Below are 17,397 nucleotides of genomic sequence, written 5' to 3'. Positions count from 1 at the left end.
CTTCTAGCCCTTTTCTTTCATGTGCAGATAAACGGCAGTCAGTCATCTACATGGTGATGCCCTAATCACATCTGAAAGACAGCCCAGGTCCTCCTCTGACACGTCACAGGAACTCACGGTTGGTCTACTGCCCGTGGATAACTAGACTGTCCTCTCATCAGGGAGTCCTGTTTCTATACTGACCATATGGACAACTAAAAATTCATTTCTCAGACTTGAGTTAATAATAGCTGTAGCTTTAAGGACTGAATTTATGGGCAGTGGGGAGGGCAGAGGGGAAGTAAACTTGAGAGGTGCCTGACCCGAGAGGTACCAAAGCTGCATTTTCACAATATCTCCAGGTGATACATATGTAGTCCGGGTACTTATTAGGTATATTCTCGAAAACAGTTATTTGACTCGCTGTATTTACTAATCAATATAGCACAGAATATTCATACACAGTATAGTATGCTAATCAAACCATTAATTTAGATTTTAAAGTTTACTACTGCAAATTAGATCATTGGATTTCTAGTGCAAATCCGTGATTACAGCTCTTTTACCAGATTCACATCCTCCGTAAGCCTGACAAATGTCCTTCACCTTAAAAATAGAGCGCAAATCACGAAATGTAAAATCGCCAACTCTGCAGATTGGGCTGAAGAGCTATAAGCTTTTTCCCCTCTGTATAAAGTTCAAGGTAAAAAGGCCCTTAGGTCGTCTTGTAACCCCCACATTTTGCAGAAGATTGACTTGACTTACCCAGAGAACTTTAGTTGTATTGTCAGTCTCCAGAGTCGCTTATCCTGTCAGCTGTCTCCCCTAAAATAGTTTGAGATACTCTTTTTGATACAAGGTATGAGTACACTATTAGCAAACACTTCCAGTCAGGATTTTTAATACGCGCAGCTTGTCCCATCTCCCCAGTTAAGCCGCAGACTTTTTAAGAACATGTATTTTATCAGTATATATCCCCTCAGTAACACACACCTTTGCATATGTGTTTGTTGAACAAAACAACCCTAGTCCATGCTGCTCACCAAGTGCCAGATAACATCACACTAGCAAGATTTGGGGAACTATTTTGAGATGCCCTTAAGATAAGAATTCTTGATTTCTCAGACAATATAATGTCTTCTGCGGTCGAAAATCCCCTCTGCTACTACAGCCTATACCTAGCATCTGTTCTCCTTCCCGCGGCCCAGGCTGCCTCTGTATGCCATTAAGAGGCTTTCTTCAAGAGAGACATTTTATATAGTAGCTTAGCCAAACTAAACTGAAAACATCCTTTTACCTTCCCTTTCATTCCGGTACCAGAACTTTCATAGTTCCGATGGGGAGGTCTCAGAGGTTTTAGGGAACTGCCACATTTCAGTGTGCAAGCATCTGCAGGTCCTGGCCCTATCTGAACTAAGCTGTAAGATTACAGGAACATGAGCTCACACATACTTTGATTAGAAAAGGTGACCAGATCACACTGATCTTAAATAATGGAACATTTTAGAAGCTTCTAAGCTTTTTTCCTCAGATTTCCTTAGTTTCTAAGGTACTTAATATTGGCGGCAATATTCATAAATAGTTAACATATATCTTTTTAAATATTGATTATTCAAATAAATTCATCTATCTTACATGAAACCAATCTGTTTAGCTAGAAATATTAGCCATTTAATAAATTCTGCCATTCCTTGATCCAACAGTTTCAAATATAGTTTGTAGCTTTTTTAAAATATGCCTTCTTGTGATCAGTAATATGGATTCTAACAGGATTTCTTAACCAAGGAACAAATTAAAATGAAGGGGGACCAAAAAAAGATCAGCTTTTCATCCATTCCTTACACAAACCTAACATGAATGTGTACTCTGAGAAAGCTAGGCGTCGTGTAACAGCCAAGACTGACTTGGATACCGACGCCAAGAATATGGCCGTTATAATCTGGATACTGCAGCTGTGGATTTCCTGTCTCAAACTCCAAGTTGTGTCAGAGGGCTGGAAACAGGTTTCAGGAGATACCTTCCACCTACTGAACGTTTTTCATTAAAGAGCAAGCTCCTTACGATACCAAGCTTCTCTTTTTCCTTCCCTGAAGCACAGTCTGCTGAAACCTAGTTTGCTGAATATTTTTATCTACCTACAATATTTTTATCTATCTATCCAATGGCTATAGTCGCTTCCAAACACCACCTATCTACTTCTGTTCTCAGAACATGTTCTAAGTGCCTAGATTCACAATGAAATACCTTATCCCGGTAAGAATTTAACAGAACATCACTACTCAAATTTAGCTAACTCATTCCTGGAGCTCAATAACAGTTTCTACATGACCTCTCAAACACTTACGTAGAAAGATACACCCAAGGGAAAAAATGAAAGCTATACAACTCAATCCAAGTGCTATAAACTACGTTGCCACAATGACAGATACCCACCATCTATGCAGATGATCCTTCTGATACCCTAAACCTCACAGTTTATTCAGTATCTAGACCAGGGGTCAACAAATGAGGGCTGAGGCCAAATCTGGCCCACTCCTTGTTTTTGTAGATAAAATTTTATGGAGAAACAGCTACCATTCATTTGCATGTTATGTGTGCCTACAATGGCAGAATCGTTGCAGATCATTATGGCCCCCAAAACCTAAAATATTTATTGTCTGGCACTTCACAGAAGAAAATTTGCTGACCCCTGATCTAGATGGTCCCCCTCTTTAGCCATCAATGCCAAAGTCACACCCTAGACCTTGTCAGCACCAATAATGCAAACCCTCCCTAATCCGTTTCAAGCATCCTGTCCAAAATATCACCACCCATTTTTCCTCTCTCTTCCTCTAGTCTCTAGCTCCAGTTCTCAACCCCACCATAGCCTACACCAACTCACCGATCTAACAGCCTTTTTCACTATTCTTTATTCCCTCTTCACTCAGCCCTTGCATTCCACTCTCCATCATTATAATCACTCCCACATCTCCTCCACTGCCCCTCTCTCCATTAGTTTTACTTAAGTTAGAACCTTAAATTTGATAAAAAGCTGCCTACTCCTACTTCTGCTCAGTATCAGGTGGCTGGAGAAAAAAATACAACCATGAAAACTGGTTTCATTTCAACCTCAAGGTGGTCATACTACTACCCATTAATCCTACCACTTTCACATCTTTTCTCAAATACGCAACAATACCTCCCAGCCCTCAGTTTATTTCACTAAGAAAAAACAAGCAAAGTAACAAAAATCTCACCCCACACTACCAACCTACCCAATATACTCTGCCTCTTCCACATTGCTATGAATGTTGCTTAATGTCCCACTGTGTGCCCAAGATGCCATCCCCTCTTGCCTATTCAAAGACCTCTCTTTCCTCTCTTTAAATCAATTTTCCCTCTCAAATATTCCTATCAACACCAAAAGCTGTAATAGCCTGCATCCTAAAACAAAACACTCTCTTTCACACATCTAGTTTCTGGAAAACTCAGCAAGAGTTGAAATAGCTGCCTTTTGCGGGCACCTGGGTGGCTCAGTTGGTTAAGCATCTGCCTTCAGCTTAGGTCATGATCCCAGGGTTCTGGAACAGGGCTCCCTGCTCAGCAGGAAGTCTGCTTCTCTCTCTCCCTTTGCTCCCTCCCCAGCCCTGCTCATGCTCTCAAATAAAATCTTCAAAACAAAACAAAACAAAAAACAACAGCTGCCTTCACTTCCTTTCATCAATCTCTGTCAAACCCACTCCAATCAGACTTTTGCCTGATCTCACTAAACCTGCTTTGGTCAAAGTTATCCATTATCTTCCAATGGGTAATTTTCAGTCCCCATTTTACTTTACTGATCAGCAACACCTGAAAAGTTGATCCTCCCTGAAACTATCATCCACTTGCCTCAGAGGCCTACCTTTCTCTTAAAGGCACCAATATTCACCCTACCTCACTGGTTGCTCCCTCTTCTGCTGGCCCCTCATCACCTCAAATCTAAATATACATCTATGTCAATGCTCAGCCCTCCTCTGTCCACTTAATCCCATGGTGATCCCCTCCTGGCTCAGGATGACACCACCCATGTTTTTTAGGGCTCTTAGGCTGGACCTTCCTCCTGAACTTGAGTCTCGGTAGATACAACTGCCTACTTGACAGCCCCACTTTGAAGTTGAAAAGTCATTTAAAATTTGTCTAAAACCAAAATTCCTCTGTACACAACCTCAAGTCTAGTCTTCCTGAAGTCATTCCCAATTCAGTCAGTGGCCACTGGAAACATCCTTTACTCCTCTTGTATCACTCCACATTCAATCCATTAGCAAATCCTGCCTATGCCACCTCCAAAATGTCTAGAATTCAGCCACTTGCACAACCTCCACCAGCCCCAGTCAGGTTCAAGCCTCTAACATACCTTACCTTGATTATTCCGAGAGCCTTCTAATTGGTCTCTCTGCTTCCACCCCTTCCCCATTACAGTCTATACCCAAGAAAGCTGCCAGAGATCAGATTAAGTCAGAACATGTCACTTTTCTGCCTCACTGGCTTCCCATTTTATTCAGAATAAAAGTCAAACGACAATATCCCTAACTTCTTTTCTCCTCTTACACCCTACTCCCCACTCTAGCCACAGTGACCTATTTGGTATTCCTTGTAACTGTCAGGTGTATCATACCTCAGGATGTTTGCATATACTAGTTCTTCTTCTTGGAACATTCTTCTCACAGATAACTGTATCATTCTCTTATTTATTTATTTATTTATTTTTTTAGGATCCTACTCAAATGTCACCTTATCCCTGAGGCCGTTTTTCATCACCCTCCATAAAAAATAGCATCCTCCCCATTACTGATTTTTCTCCATTAGAATGGGAATTTTTGCCTGATTTATGTATGCCTATAACAGTGTGTGGCACACAGGAACAAAAAATCTGCTGAACTAATTAACCTGTGATACGTATCACCATCTGACATACCACATATGTCTGTCTCTACTACAATATAAGCTTCAGGAACACAGCACTGGGACTACCACACAGTAAATATTCAATAAAAACTCAGTGAATGAGTGAATGAAATGAATGATAAAAAAAATCTATTCCAGACTTTTTAGTCAAGTGCTTTACTTTTATACTAAGAGTTTAATATTAGACTACTGAAATCTTTTAACAATTCAAATGTTACCACCTTCTTTTAGACAGTTCTATTAGCAAATGTACAAACTAATATTTTAAAAAACATGTAGGGGCACCTGGGTGGCATAGTCGGTTAAGCATCTGACCCTTGGTTTCGGCTCAGGTTGTGATCTTAGGGTACTGAGATTGAGCCCCAGGTCAGACTCCACGCTCAGTGCAGAGTCGGCTTGAGATTCTCTCTCCCTCTCCCTCTGCCCCTCCCGCTCCCTAAAATAAATACATAAATCTTAAAAAAAAAAAATGTAAATCATTTGCATGCTTAATCTTCATGCCAACAGTGTAATTTTTCTTTTTGAAAGTAAACTGAAGTGAAATCTTTCTGTAAACCTGCAACTTGCACTGACAAATGGTGACTCTCTACTATTGCTGGTAGTGTTCGATCCAGCATCTACTCCTTTGTTGCCCCTCGCCTGCGAAGTATAGAAATAAATGGCTTTGTAACCTGAGAGAAACATTACATTTATCACCCCTTTGAGGCTGCGTGTGCCAGGCATACTGGCCTACACTGCACAGAGCAGCAGCAGAAGTGGGAGGATTGTTACAGATATAATTAAAGGCCAAACCACACATTGTCATATAGATTTTAATAGATTTTCTGATTAACTCATCACAGTAACCATTTTTACTGTAATGATATGCAGCTTTACTACACTAGTATAAATAAAAACAGATAAATACAGCTCTAGGCAACATCACAGATTAACAAACTAAGCATTCTTCATGAACCAAAACTAAAAACAATTATTAATAAGAGATGCTGACACCCTTGCCCATTCTCATCATACCTTCTCAAAAAGGGTACTCCAATAAGGCGCTCCACTTATTATATTGGTCAATTAATTTGCCAATTAGCCAGGCACATATATTTCATGGTCTCCACTATTTCACCGTTTGGTTGAAAAGCAGACACACCTCAACATATCAAAAAGAAAAGTGGAACAGGTAGTATTACTGAAGAAAACCACTGAATGCATTAGAAATACAACACTTCTCCTGTATTTTAGCAGTAAGACACATCAAGGGATAGAAATATACCAGGAAGAAAATTAATATCCACCTTGAATATCCACCCTGAAATGTCCGTCTGTGAAGCAGGATGAGCAATGAAGGGAGGACGTGAAATCAAAAGGGAAACATGGAAAATAAAATCCATGTGACGTTTAATGTTATGAAGGTATCTGCAAAGAAGCTGGTTTCTCCTTTGAAGGCGTGTAACTCAAGACGAACAAGCTATTCAATAGCCAATGCTGAGGAGTTCACCCTGCAGATACGCTCAGGACAAGATGAAAACAAGATATACAGAAGTATCATTTAGAAAAGATGTTACTCTGGATGGCCAAATGAAATCTGAAGGGGTTATTAAGAAAGCTTGAAGTCTGCCAAAGGGAGGAAGCAAACTAGGACAAAATACTAATTTTAGGCAGATAGCAACATGAAGAAATGTTTCATGAAATCCCTCAAATGTTGTTCAACTTTCAATTGTCATTCTAATATGGCTTCATGATCTAATAAAGCTTCAAGATCTTATGGGTATATTATTTTTAAGAACTAGGAAGTGAAGAATCACTTCCAAAATGTAAAAACGGCTCATTGCCAGTTATGTTTCAGGAAATGTCTGTCTGCAAAATTCATTCCCTACCAAAAATGCATAAGCCTAGATTATTTAAGCCAATCCTTCAAGTAAACTGCCTTTGCTGATAGTGAATTAAGACCACGATTAAGACAGACATTTCCAAAAACAAAAATTCCAAACACACCCCAGTACATTTTCAACTCATCCAGCAAAAATGTGCACTGTGGATATTCAAAACATTAGCTGAACACTTACGGATGTGATGTACCCAAAGATTCAAAGGTTATGCTCAGATTAAAATTTTAACTGCTACCTATGCAACTGTTTTCATTTGTTTGATTTTTTTTTAAAGGTTAACACTATTTAACTTTTGGTTTTAATTGCAAAGTGATTTGTCATGTTTTAACTTTCTAGTTAATGAGCCAAAATGTACAGGTCAGAAGACATAATCCAGAGGGTGGCAGTGAAAGATCAGAAAAAGGTTTATGTACACATTGGATCATAGACAAATAACCACAACCTCTTTTTAAACCCTTGTTCCCAGTGTAAACTTTGTTCATATCTCCATATTTGTAAGTCTGAATTAGTCTATAAAAATCACATTAAAAAGGTAAAATTATTTAAGCGCGATATTAACTGATCTGTATTTTATAAATTTTAATCCATAAAAATATAAATAAGAATGGTAAATTTTTAAGAAAAGAAATATACATTTAGTGCAAGTTATGAATTACATTTCTTCTTCAGTGTCAGCAATAAAATATCTTGAGGAAAGAAAAAAAATGACTGATCTAATTTCAAGAAAAAAAATTCCAGTGTTTAAACATGCAATTAATACCAGATACAGCTAAACAGAATACTTCCTTCTCTTTACTGTCAAAGCAGCAGCATTTTGTTTCCTTACGCTGAACAGTACTTGTAGATTATAGTAGTTTTAGAATAGAAAATTTGCATAAGACCAGGTCACATTATCCATAAAGTCTGAGAGGAAAAAAACAAAAAGAAAACTCTGTTTATCCTTACAAGTCAAGTTTCATTGTTGTTGATTCTGAACCACAATGCACACAAGCTGAGAGATTCTGTTCACGCTTCATTCGAGATTTTACCTGTTTGATTCGCCTTTGTGGTGGTGCACGTGACTGCTCCAAGCATTTAGTGATGGTACCAACTACATGGTCAATGGCACAAGAAACACTCCCTTCTTGTGATGAAACTTCGGTAAAATCACAGTACATCTCAATATGAGAAAGGACTGTTTCAAAAGGGTACACCAATTTTAAGAGGCTTTGTCACAGCTCGAGAGGGAAAGAATAAGAGAGGGAGGGAGGGAGAGAAAGAAAAGCTCTTCTGGAATGTAGAAAGATAATGCTTACGTATATAATTCATGAATTAAACAGAACAGTTTTGATACAAAAGGGCAAGACCTTGCAGTCTTAGAGATGGCTCAATTCAAAGTAATCCCTCCAGAAACAGGGACTGCTAATGTGTCTTTGCGATGCTGGAGTAACAGGCCAGGTGCTCCAGGTGCTCCGAGTGCTCCCAGGCTGCGGTGCCCTCTCCGCGGACGCGCCAGCCTGCACTACCGCGGCACATCCTCAGCTGAATGCATCCAGTGCAGAACAACAGGAGATGGTTTGCTGCTCTCAGTTAGATGGGGAAATACCTCACTCATTTCCTTCTTGCTCCTTTCCCTCCCCAAACAACTCCTCCATTCCACCAGCAGTATTTGCAAACCATGTTGCAAAAGCCTGGCTTTCAGATTTTTTTTTTTTAAAGGAGAAAAAAAAGTAGATGACTCCCTCAGGTTAAAGAGTTGTGCTATTCAACAAATGAACTTCCTCTTCTGTTTCCTCTCTCTCCTCATCTATAGGATTCAGTTGAACATTATTGAAGCGGGGTCTTGGTTTGCCGTCTGGGCCATATGACGGAGGATATCTTTTTTTGTTATAATGCCAAGGAGGCGCCTGAAAGGAATAAACAGAAGATTGCTATTAAAATAAAAGGGAAAAGAAAAGAAAAGCTAACTCTATAGCTAAACCCTTTTTGTTGACAGGAATAGAGCAAAGCAAGCACCGTGATTTTTTATGTTCAAAAAGTACTTTATTGGTAAAGATAATTAAATAATCCAGCAACCATCCTTTGATATGAAAGTATCATGGTCACTAATAGTACGAGGTCCTTTCCACCAAGACTCGGAGGACTGCATGCCTCAATGAAGTAGAGGTACTTTGATTTCATGTATGCCAACAAAAACGTAAAAAAAATGGGAGGATGTGTGAACAAGAAATGATATTGATCCCATTTGAGAAGGAAAATTCATTGCCATGATATCAAGAAAGCAGTAAAATGTCTGATGACCAAATCTCCTCAATATTCCATTTTTTTCAAACCAAACTTAACCAACTTTAAAAAAATAACTTAAGGATTGCCCAGTTGTATGCAGAATCTTCATGAAAGCACATACAATTGAGATAAAATGGTCAACAAAGAACTCCAATCCTAAACCTCAGAGCCCCAAGAATAAATCTATAAGACAACCCAAGTTTCTAGTACACTCATCAATGTTTTCCTCTTTTGATTTTGGCCGAAAAAGTTAAGATACAGTGCTTTTATGAAAGTCTTGGTTGTTAATGCTTACAGTAAAAGAGAGGTGAAAAATCAAGAAGCAGTCCTAAAAGATTATTATAGGTGAAGCAGAAAGCAGAATGAATGAGTAGCTACTTATTATTCCGGTTAGTAGTTTTTTAAAAAAGGATGCATGAAACACTTGTGAAATATTAGCATACAACAGGAATACATAATCAGTTGTGTACTTAAGCAAACTGGGACAGGTTTTATATAGCTATGACAATTGCAGGGCAAAATAATTTCAGGCATTAATTGCTAAAGCCAGACAATTTTTAGGTTATAAGGTAAGATAATTCAAAATTTATCTTTAGTCATGAAACCACTAGGACATAAAGCCAGTTAAAACAAATGCATTTGACCCCAAAAGCTGCTCACAGCATTCTGGAAACATCATACAAAAGGGGCACACACGTTATCTGGGTACGGTTCACTAATGAAATGGCAGGACACACATTCTTGACTGTGAAGGTATGCAAGGTGTAGCAGAGAAAGAACTAATGCTATGATCACAAATATATACACATTACGCTCTAGTTAGTGTGCCCATCAGAAATCTCTTCAACATTCGGCAATTCTAACATTGCTAAGCTCGGTTAAAACCATTTATGAGCTTAGATTTACCACAAGACTACCACAAGATTAGGAAACACAAAAAAGATAAAGGGTTTGGGGGGGGGGGGGCAGACATTTTTAACCAGTCAGGCATCTTCTGAGACCGGTGCAGCCACTAAGGTAGACAGACTTGTGTTTACTTTCAGAACGTCCAATAATATTTACTCATTTAACTACCAAACTGTTTACAGTTCTTAAATTGCAACCAATGATTTTGATGAGAGACGTTAACTTTTGCTAACTTGCTGTGAATGGAATCTTACAAATACCTAAATTTATCTTACAGACGGAGTTTATAAGATATAAATGTAATTGGCAGCATGTAGGATTTTTTTTATTCAGCAGATATCTGGGACTGACAGAACCAAACAGTTCACAAGTTTCATGCTTCCTGACTTCTAAGGTGTCTAAATGAGAGATCTGATATATCTAATCACCAAGGGTTCGACGTGCTGCTTTAGTTGCTCGAGATGCTCTAATATGTTCTTCTTTGTGATGATCCCCAAGACAATCCTGAAACAGATCACGTTATGCTAATAACTGTGTGAGAAATTAAATTAAAAGAGGTTCCAATCATAATGATAAAGAATGAGAGAAAAAAATAAAAACATGAACCATAAGAAGGCTTTTAATGAACTTTAGAAAAACAAAAACAAAAATGATTTGAAATCCCAGGTCCCATTTGCATAACTTCTGACTTTCATGAGAGACATGATACTATTTTTAAATATTGGTGAGTTCTTTTCCTTTTTAAATTAAAAATCAAAATTATAGAAGTTTGCAATGAAAATGACTATAAAGAAAAGTACAAAAGAAACAATATTAATACACAGCTATAAACCTCCAAAATTTAGTTTCATTTTCAGTGTTCCTTCGTTGGGGGAAAGTATTTTTCTAATTTCTAAAATGTCACAGTGCGGCTGCTATTATTTGGGTCTACCTCAGTAGCGAAAAGGTAGAAGGCTTAGCCTCAACTGTCCATGAGGAGACTTAAGAAATCCTGTGAGTTTTACTACTATTTGGGATTAAAATTAAAGGCAATGTACACTTAAATAAATAACGCCAACCAATACACACACTCCCTAATTTTCAGTAGCTGAAAGCTACTTCTTAAAATAAGCTAATAAGATGTATTTATGATTAGAGGTCAAAATGACTTTTACATTATGCATATTTTTTTCTAAATGATTATTTCTCAGTTAACCTATCACTATTATAATATCAAGCAAAATAAGGGACATAAATTCTCACAAGGATACTTGAAAATAATTAGATTGGAACAAAATCCTGGTTGCTGGTTTTATAATGGAAGAATTCAACTACAATATATGGCAACAAAAATAATGAATGTCAAACGCCTTAAAAAGCCTTCATCTTCAAATTCTGGAAGCCCATCCAGAATGCCCTTCAGGGTACTGGACATCTCCCTGGTGATCTAGTTAAGTCAACTTTACTACTCAACTGCCTTTGAACATTCTGACTTCTTAAAGAATGTCACCAGGGGACTTCACTTAAAGTAGTCAAGGCCTACAGATATGTCAGTTACGAAACAGTTATTAAGGATGATGCCTGGGTGCGGGGGTGGGAAAGCAGGGACGGCAGGCATTGGGAAAGACAGAAATAGGTTCTCTGCTAATGTTTTCTCATTATTTAAAATAATGTACTGATCCTTAAGAACAAAGATAAATTGAAAAGTTGTCAGAGGATACGAACAAGTTCTCCCTCCAAAAAGGCTCAGAAAATGCACTCATGAAATAAAAAATGCATACATAAAATAAGCACTTAATCCCTCAATGGATGTTCTTCTCTAAGTATGTGAGGGAAAACCAACAACAAAAAACCATCAATTCAATTTAATTTATAGCTGGAGGCAGGAAATGTGAAAAACCTTGACAATAAAATAATTCCAGTTTAATTCTTACTCATTCTTTTCTTTCCAATTATATACAATGATTACTTTCAGTTAGTATATTAATAAGCTCTGCCAAATCACAAAGTACAAAATGAGGAGAGTTACAAATTGATTAAGGACCAAATGGCAAATTTGGAGATTTACAAACTAATATCTATATTACAAAGTAATGATCCTAAAAAAGAGGAAATACATATATTTCCTCTCTAATGGAGACAAGTGATTTGAGAATAATAAGACCGGGTTCAGTGCTACTTTATCAATTTCAGGAAGTGCAAAGAAAATCAATGCAAAATGTAACTTATATAAAGAATAATTTGCTAATTCCCTGTGTGGAGCTAACAAGCAATGATGTTAACAGCTGACAGAGCATGAACCAACGTTTTCCCAAAATATGTTCCAAAAACACCAGTCTCAAAAGTTCTTCCGTCCTCTTTCCTCCATCAAAAAAATAAATAAATAAAATAAAATAAAATAAAAAACTGCATGTTCAAACAAGTTTGGAAAACTATTTTTCCTATTGTCCCTGAAACTCAAATAATATCAACATTTTGTAAGTTCTGAGACATTCTACAATAGAGAAACCTCAATTGTATTTAATCCAATACTTCCCAAACTTATATGGTCCCCAAACTCTTTTTCAGCAATGCGTATTAACATCCTGCTAGATCCACCAAGACTAGAAAGATTTTGGGATGCCAGGGGTGGCTCAGTCGGTTAAGTGTCTGCCTTCACCTCAGGTCATGATCTCAGGGTCCTGGGATTGAGCCCCGCATCAGGCTCCGTGCTCAGCAGGGAGCCTGCTTCTTCCTCTGCCTGCCGCTCCCCCTGCTTGTGCACAAGTGCTCTCTCTCTCTGACAAATTAATAAAACCTTTCAAAAAAAAAGACTAAAAAGATTTTGAGAATTCTAATTAAAATATAAAAGATGGGAAAACTATAACTGACATCTTTAGAATTTAGACACACTTCTCCCTCACCTCCCTATTCTCATTTTCTCCTTGCACCTAACAATCTGGACTTGTTGTGTCTCTTCCCCCAAATAGTTATTTTCCACCTCTAAGGACCCACTATGAACTAGAGGTGGCTGACAGTTATCCAGAACTTCACACTCTCCACTAAAAACTAGTAGATATGGTTTCTTTTTTAACTTTAAATCATTTAATTTCAAGTGAAAATAAAACACTCTGGGGTGCCTGGGTGGCACAGCGGTTAAGCGTCTGCATTCGGCTCAGGGCGTGATCCCGGCGTTGTGGGATCGAGCCCCATATCAGGCTCCTCTGCTGTGAGCCTGCTTCTTCCTCTCCCACTCCCCCTGCTTGTGTTCTCTCTCTCGCTGGCTGTCTCTGTCTCTGTCGAATAAATAATAAATAAAAATCTTTAAAAAAAAAAAAAAACACTCTATTTCCTTACATACCTCCAAGAAAATAAAGACCCAAGAGCTACCACCCCAAATGATCTCTTTTCTTTCTATATATATCAACTTATTTTCCTTGAAGGACAGAAATAGGAACAATTTAATAATCAAGGCAATTAAACATACTCCTTTAGAAAAAGCCCCCCCCCCAAGCTTTCTTATAAACGGGTAGTATAAGGTAAGATTTTAGTTAGCTATCCTCCCCCTCTCCCACAGTTTGTTATTTTTACACTTTCTTTTAAACATTTTCCTTTCTAACACCTGTGCTGCCGAAAATCTGGGAATTAATCAGCAAAGTGAAATATGTTAATTGACCCATCCAGCTTTGTGATCATAGGTAATCATAACTAGAGAGTGACATTTATATTTACTAGCACACAAAAGGACAAACCATGCCAGGCACAAGGAATAACTCAAAGCAAGTAAAAATTGTAACAACTCAGCTTAGCTTCTAATTGAGCCATTTATAATTAAAAGGGCCCTAAAACCCATATAACTTCATAAAAACTTACTCCATTTAACATGTACTGATAAAGTTTTCAAACAATGAAGTTTGGTAACTATTATTTTTTTAATTAAACAACACTGAAAGAAAATAGTTATTTTATTACATGTATCTCTTCGCCAAATAGTATCTGTGATACTTAATAATTCCAAACTTCCTGCCTTGCATCAAGGATTTTATACCTTTAATAATTTATTCCACATTATTTAGATTTAATTGGTTAGCACAGTGAAAACACTAAACATGGATCTATTTCTCTTAACTTTATATTTCTATTCTTAACACAATATAGCACAATAAATTATTCAAGAAAATGGTGTAGTTTAAGAAATCACAAAGAAAGAAAATATATTCCATTAGTCAATAACAGCATAAAACACTAGCAAGAGACTGGGCTCTAAAACTGGAAAGATATTTGATTCCCTGATCGGTGACATACTAACCACACAACTGGGCATATTATTACACCCCTCTGAGCTTCAATTATTACACCTGTCAAGTAGGGATCTACAACCTACTCTGCAAAGGTGCTACAAAGTTAAGTGAGAAACCTGAAGAAGGCGCTCCATAAACAAATTCCTTCCCTTTTTTTCTTTCTTCCCCCATTCTTTAGACAGGGGTCATGTGTTTTGTCCCTCACATGTCTTGAACAAAATGCTTTAAAAAAAAAAAAATCCCCGCTGTGATCTCTAAGTGTTTAGCATTTCAACCAGCTTTATGCTGGGCAGGGTTAAACCATTTAATTTATGCACAATCAAGAATACCCTTTGTTTCTCATTTCCAGCCTTTCTGTCCTCAGCCTTCAGATAAAACAATGTTCTTAAGTATTTCAACTAGGAACAGTAGTATAATGGAAATAAAAGGCACTAGAGAAAGAATGGGTGGGGCAACAGATCCCGGGTGCAGGGACGGGGGGAGTAGCGGCAATGAAGCAGGAGTACGTTTGCTGAGGCATACTGCGTATCACATCTGCACTTTGTCCCTCTGACATCTGCCAAACAAAATTTTTCTACAGTCCTATCCTGGAGAAACACTTCAGTTCATGTGTGAAGGGCAGAAAAATAAATTAACCAATTTATACATTTTAAATACATGAGTTTTTGTCATTAGCAGTTTATATGAAAGATTTGTGGATGGAAAAGGGAGAAAAGGAAACAAAAAGCATTTGCTAAAGGAGAATTTTAGCTAATTTACAAATTTCATTTAATTATACATTATTTCCCTCATTACACAAATAAGTAAAATAATGGCTGAAATAGTAAACAGCAAAATATCTAGAGAGTTATTATTGAACTAGAAAGTTATATTCAAAAAATGAAATACTTAAAAAAGAAAATGGGTTTTTTCCTCTACTCTGTACAGGTTAGGTCCACTACTCTTTGCCAACTCTGAAGTGTTCCTGACAAATGCTACTTTATGTTTTGGCAAAGATCTGCCAGTTGACTTTTTTTTTTTTATTCTTGGTAAGTATCAATCTGACCAATACTGATCCTGTATTTATAATCACACTAAAAAGACAGTCTTTCCCACTTCAAAGCCGACTTAGACTCTACCCTAAGAACTCGATATGAATTCCACTAGACAGTATCATAAATTCTGTGAAGCGAACTGATTTCTTTCACCAGACTTACCCATTGTGAGTTACAAGGCACTGCCTCAGACCCAGCTTTCGGAAAATATCCACTACGATCTCCATCGGGGTATGATCGGTCACGGTAAAAGGGCTCATGTCAAGGATGCTCCGAAGTTTCAGTGGCCGAGGGCTTTCCGCTGGAAGAGACGGGGTGTGCTGTGCAAAACACACACGAGAACTGCCCACAATACCTTCTTGTTTTTTTCTGGCACTTTCTGAAAAGAGATAGAAAAGACCAAAAGTTAATTTGTGTTAAGGGGAATCTGTTTATTTGGAAACTCTAAAAAATAAACAAATGTATCCCATGACCATTTTTTCCTACCTTCTTAACCAAGAAAGGAATCAACTGAAAATTGATTTAGTAATTTCTTGTATTTGATTTAGTAATTTAGTAATTTCTTGTATTTGACAGGATTAGAATATAACAACAACAAATCATCTTCATGTAAATAAAATATTTTTGGTCTTTCAATTTCTTAACTGGGGCTGAAGCTGTTTTCTAACTTTGGGGGAGACAAGGAAGCATGTGTGAAATATGTTTTTTTAAAACCTGCACAAATTAGAGCATGGTTTCTTATAGGAAGCCATCACCAACTGACACCTGCCCATGCAAAATATCACTTATCCTGCAGAGGTGGGACTGAAGAGAGTTTCGTTCTTGTTTTGACTATGCTATATATACTCCACCCCTGTGACTTAGCTAGTTCTTTCTCTTTTCTGATGTTGAAGTTTAATTTTCTAGGTGAGTCATGAGCTTTAACAGGTGGGCTGAAACTACAACTATGCACATGACGGACAAAGACTTGTATTTCAGGTGGCATTTGTAAAGGCTCTGTTAATTTCCCCTCTCCAGTGTGCTCTGCTTCAAGTGCTTCTGTCTGCTGCCAAGTTCCACGCCAGCCTTTGACAGTGCTAGACAAGAAGTGGTAAAGATGCAAAAAACTGCAGAACAAAGACCACAGGAGGAGAAAGGAAACCCATGAAATGGAGAGAATACAAAAATAAATAGCTTTATGTTTGTATTTTGAGTTAGTATGTATTCAAAACTCTGTTCACAAATATGTTTTTGCTATATTGAACATATTTTAAACATGAATTTTGCTACAAAAATAATTAAGCCAAAATAATAAGCACCAGTCCCAGACAGAAGCAGATAAACATATACAGCTCATATACTGCAATTCTTTTTGCTCCTTCTGACCTCTAAGGCCTTATTTAACTGTGCCAGAACACACATAGGTAGGAACGCACTAAGTGAAGTTCTAATGACTAGTACTTACTAAACCACTTTAAAAGCATGATAAAAGCACAGAAAAGAAGAAAGCCCATTAGCAAGTGACATAAATGATTCTTGAAAGATGTTCCTTAAGTTCTCTTAACTCACAGAAGCATCTGGCTAATGACCTACGAATGTAAAGTGTAAATACTGTTAGCATGACAGATATTCTGAGTTAAAACTAACCTCACTCATCGAACTTTAATACCTTAAAATAACAAATATTATACCATCAATGAAAATATGCTGAGATTGCTTAAACATTAATAATAAAAGTTGCAGAAAATTTTGGAAAAAGTTATTAACCTTATTTATTTGCTTACTGTAATGTTCCTTTGATATAAAAGGCACAAGGCTAGTGAACACCCAGCCTGACTTAAATTTGTCCTGTATATGAATACAGTAACTATTTTAACAAGCATCATTGACTGAGTACTTACAAAGTGCAGGACATCTGCTAGGTTTGTTTTGCTTTGTTTGAAAAACAATTTTTTTTAATGTCATTCATTCAAAAGCTTTTGAAGTAGAAAATATCATCATAGTTTTTATTTTCTGATACGATTCAGGCATTTTTTTTTTTAAAGTATGGATGCAAAATAGAGTTATACTTCCAGGAGAATGGAAATGGATTTTTTCTAACATAAAATGTCTGAACATAAATAATCACCTTTCTCCCCCTAAATTTTATTTTATGCTTTATTTTTCCTGTTC

The 17,397-nt window shown here is 37.3% G+C and overlaps 1 protein-coding gene across 5 annotated transcripts in view; it reads right to left on the bottom strand.

Annotated features, from left to right (window-relative positions):
• Positions 1 to 5,698: 5,698 nt before the first annotated feature.
• Positions 5,699 to 17,397, bottom strand: part of CLCN3 (Cl-/H+ antiporter 3) — a 92,935-nt gene continuing 81,236 nt past the window's right edge. For 3 of the 5 annotated variants that reach the window (XM_045798665.2, XM_045798664.2, XM_045798666.2), the window contains 3 exons: positions 15,409 to 15,625; positions 10,382 to 10,457; positions 5,699 to 8,668 (listed from right to left, as the gene is read on the bottom strand). In XM_045798665.2, coding sequence (XP_045654621.1) covers positions 8,510 to 8,668; positions 10,382 to 10,457; positions 15,409 to 15,625 — 452 coding nt within the window. In that variant the 3' untranslated portion in view covers positions 5,699 to 8,509. The remainder of the gene's footprint in view (positions 8,669 to 10,381; positions 10,458 to 15,408; positions 15,626 to 17,397) is intronic. The other 2 variants (XM_045798668.2, XM_045798669.2) reach the window with 1 other exon arrangement.

This window comes from Ursus americanus, chromosome 13, assembly GCF_024610735.1.
Source record: "Ursus americanus isolate L20-20 chromosome 13, mUrsAme1.1.p, whole genome shotgun sequence".
Taxonomy (NCBI): domain Eukaryota; kingdom Metazoa; phylum Chordata; class Mammalia; order Carnivora; family Ursidae; genus Ursus; species Ursus americanus.
Note: the sequence above shows the minus strand (reverse complement) of the source record. Positions and strands in the feature narration are given on the sequence as shown.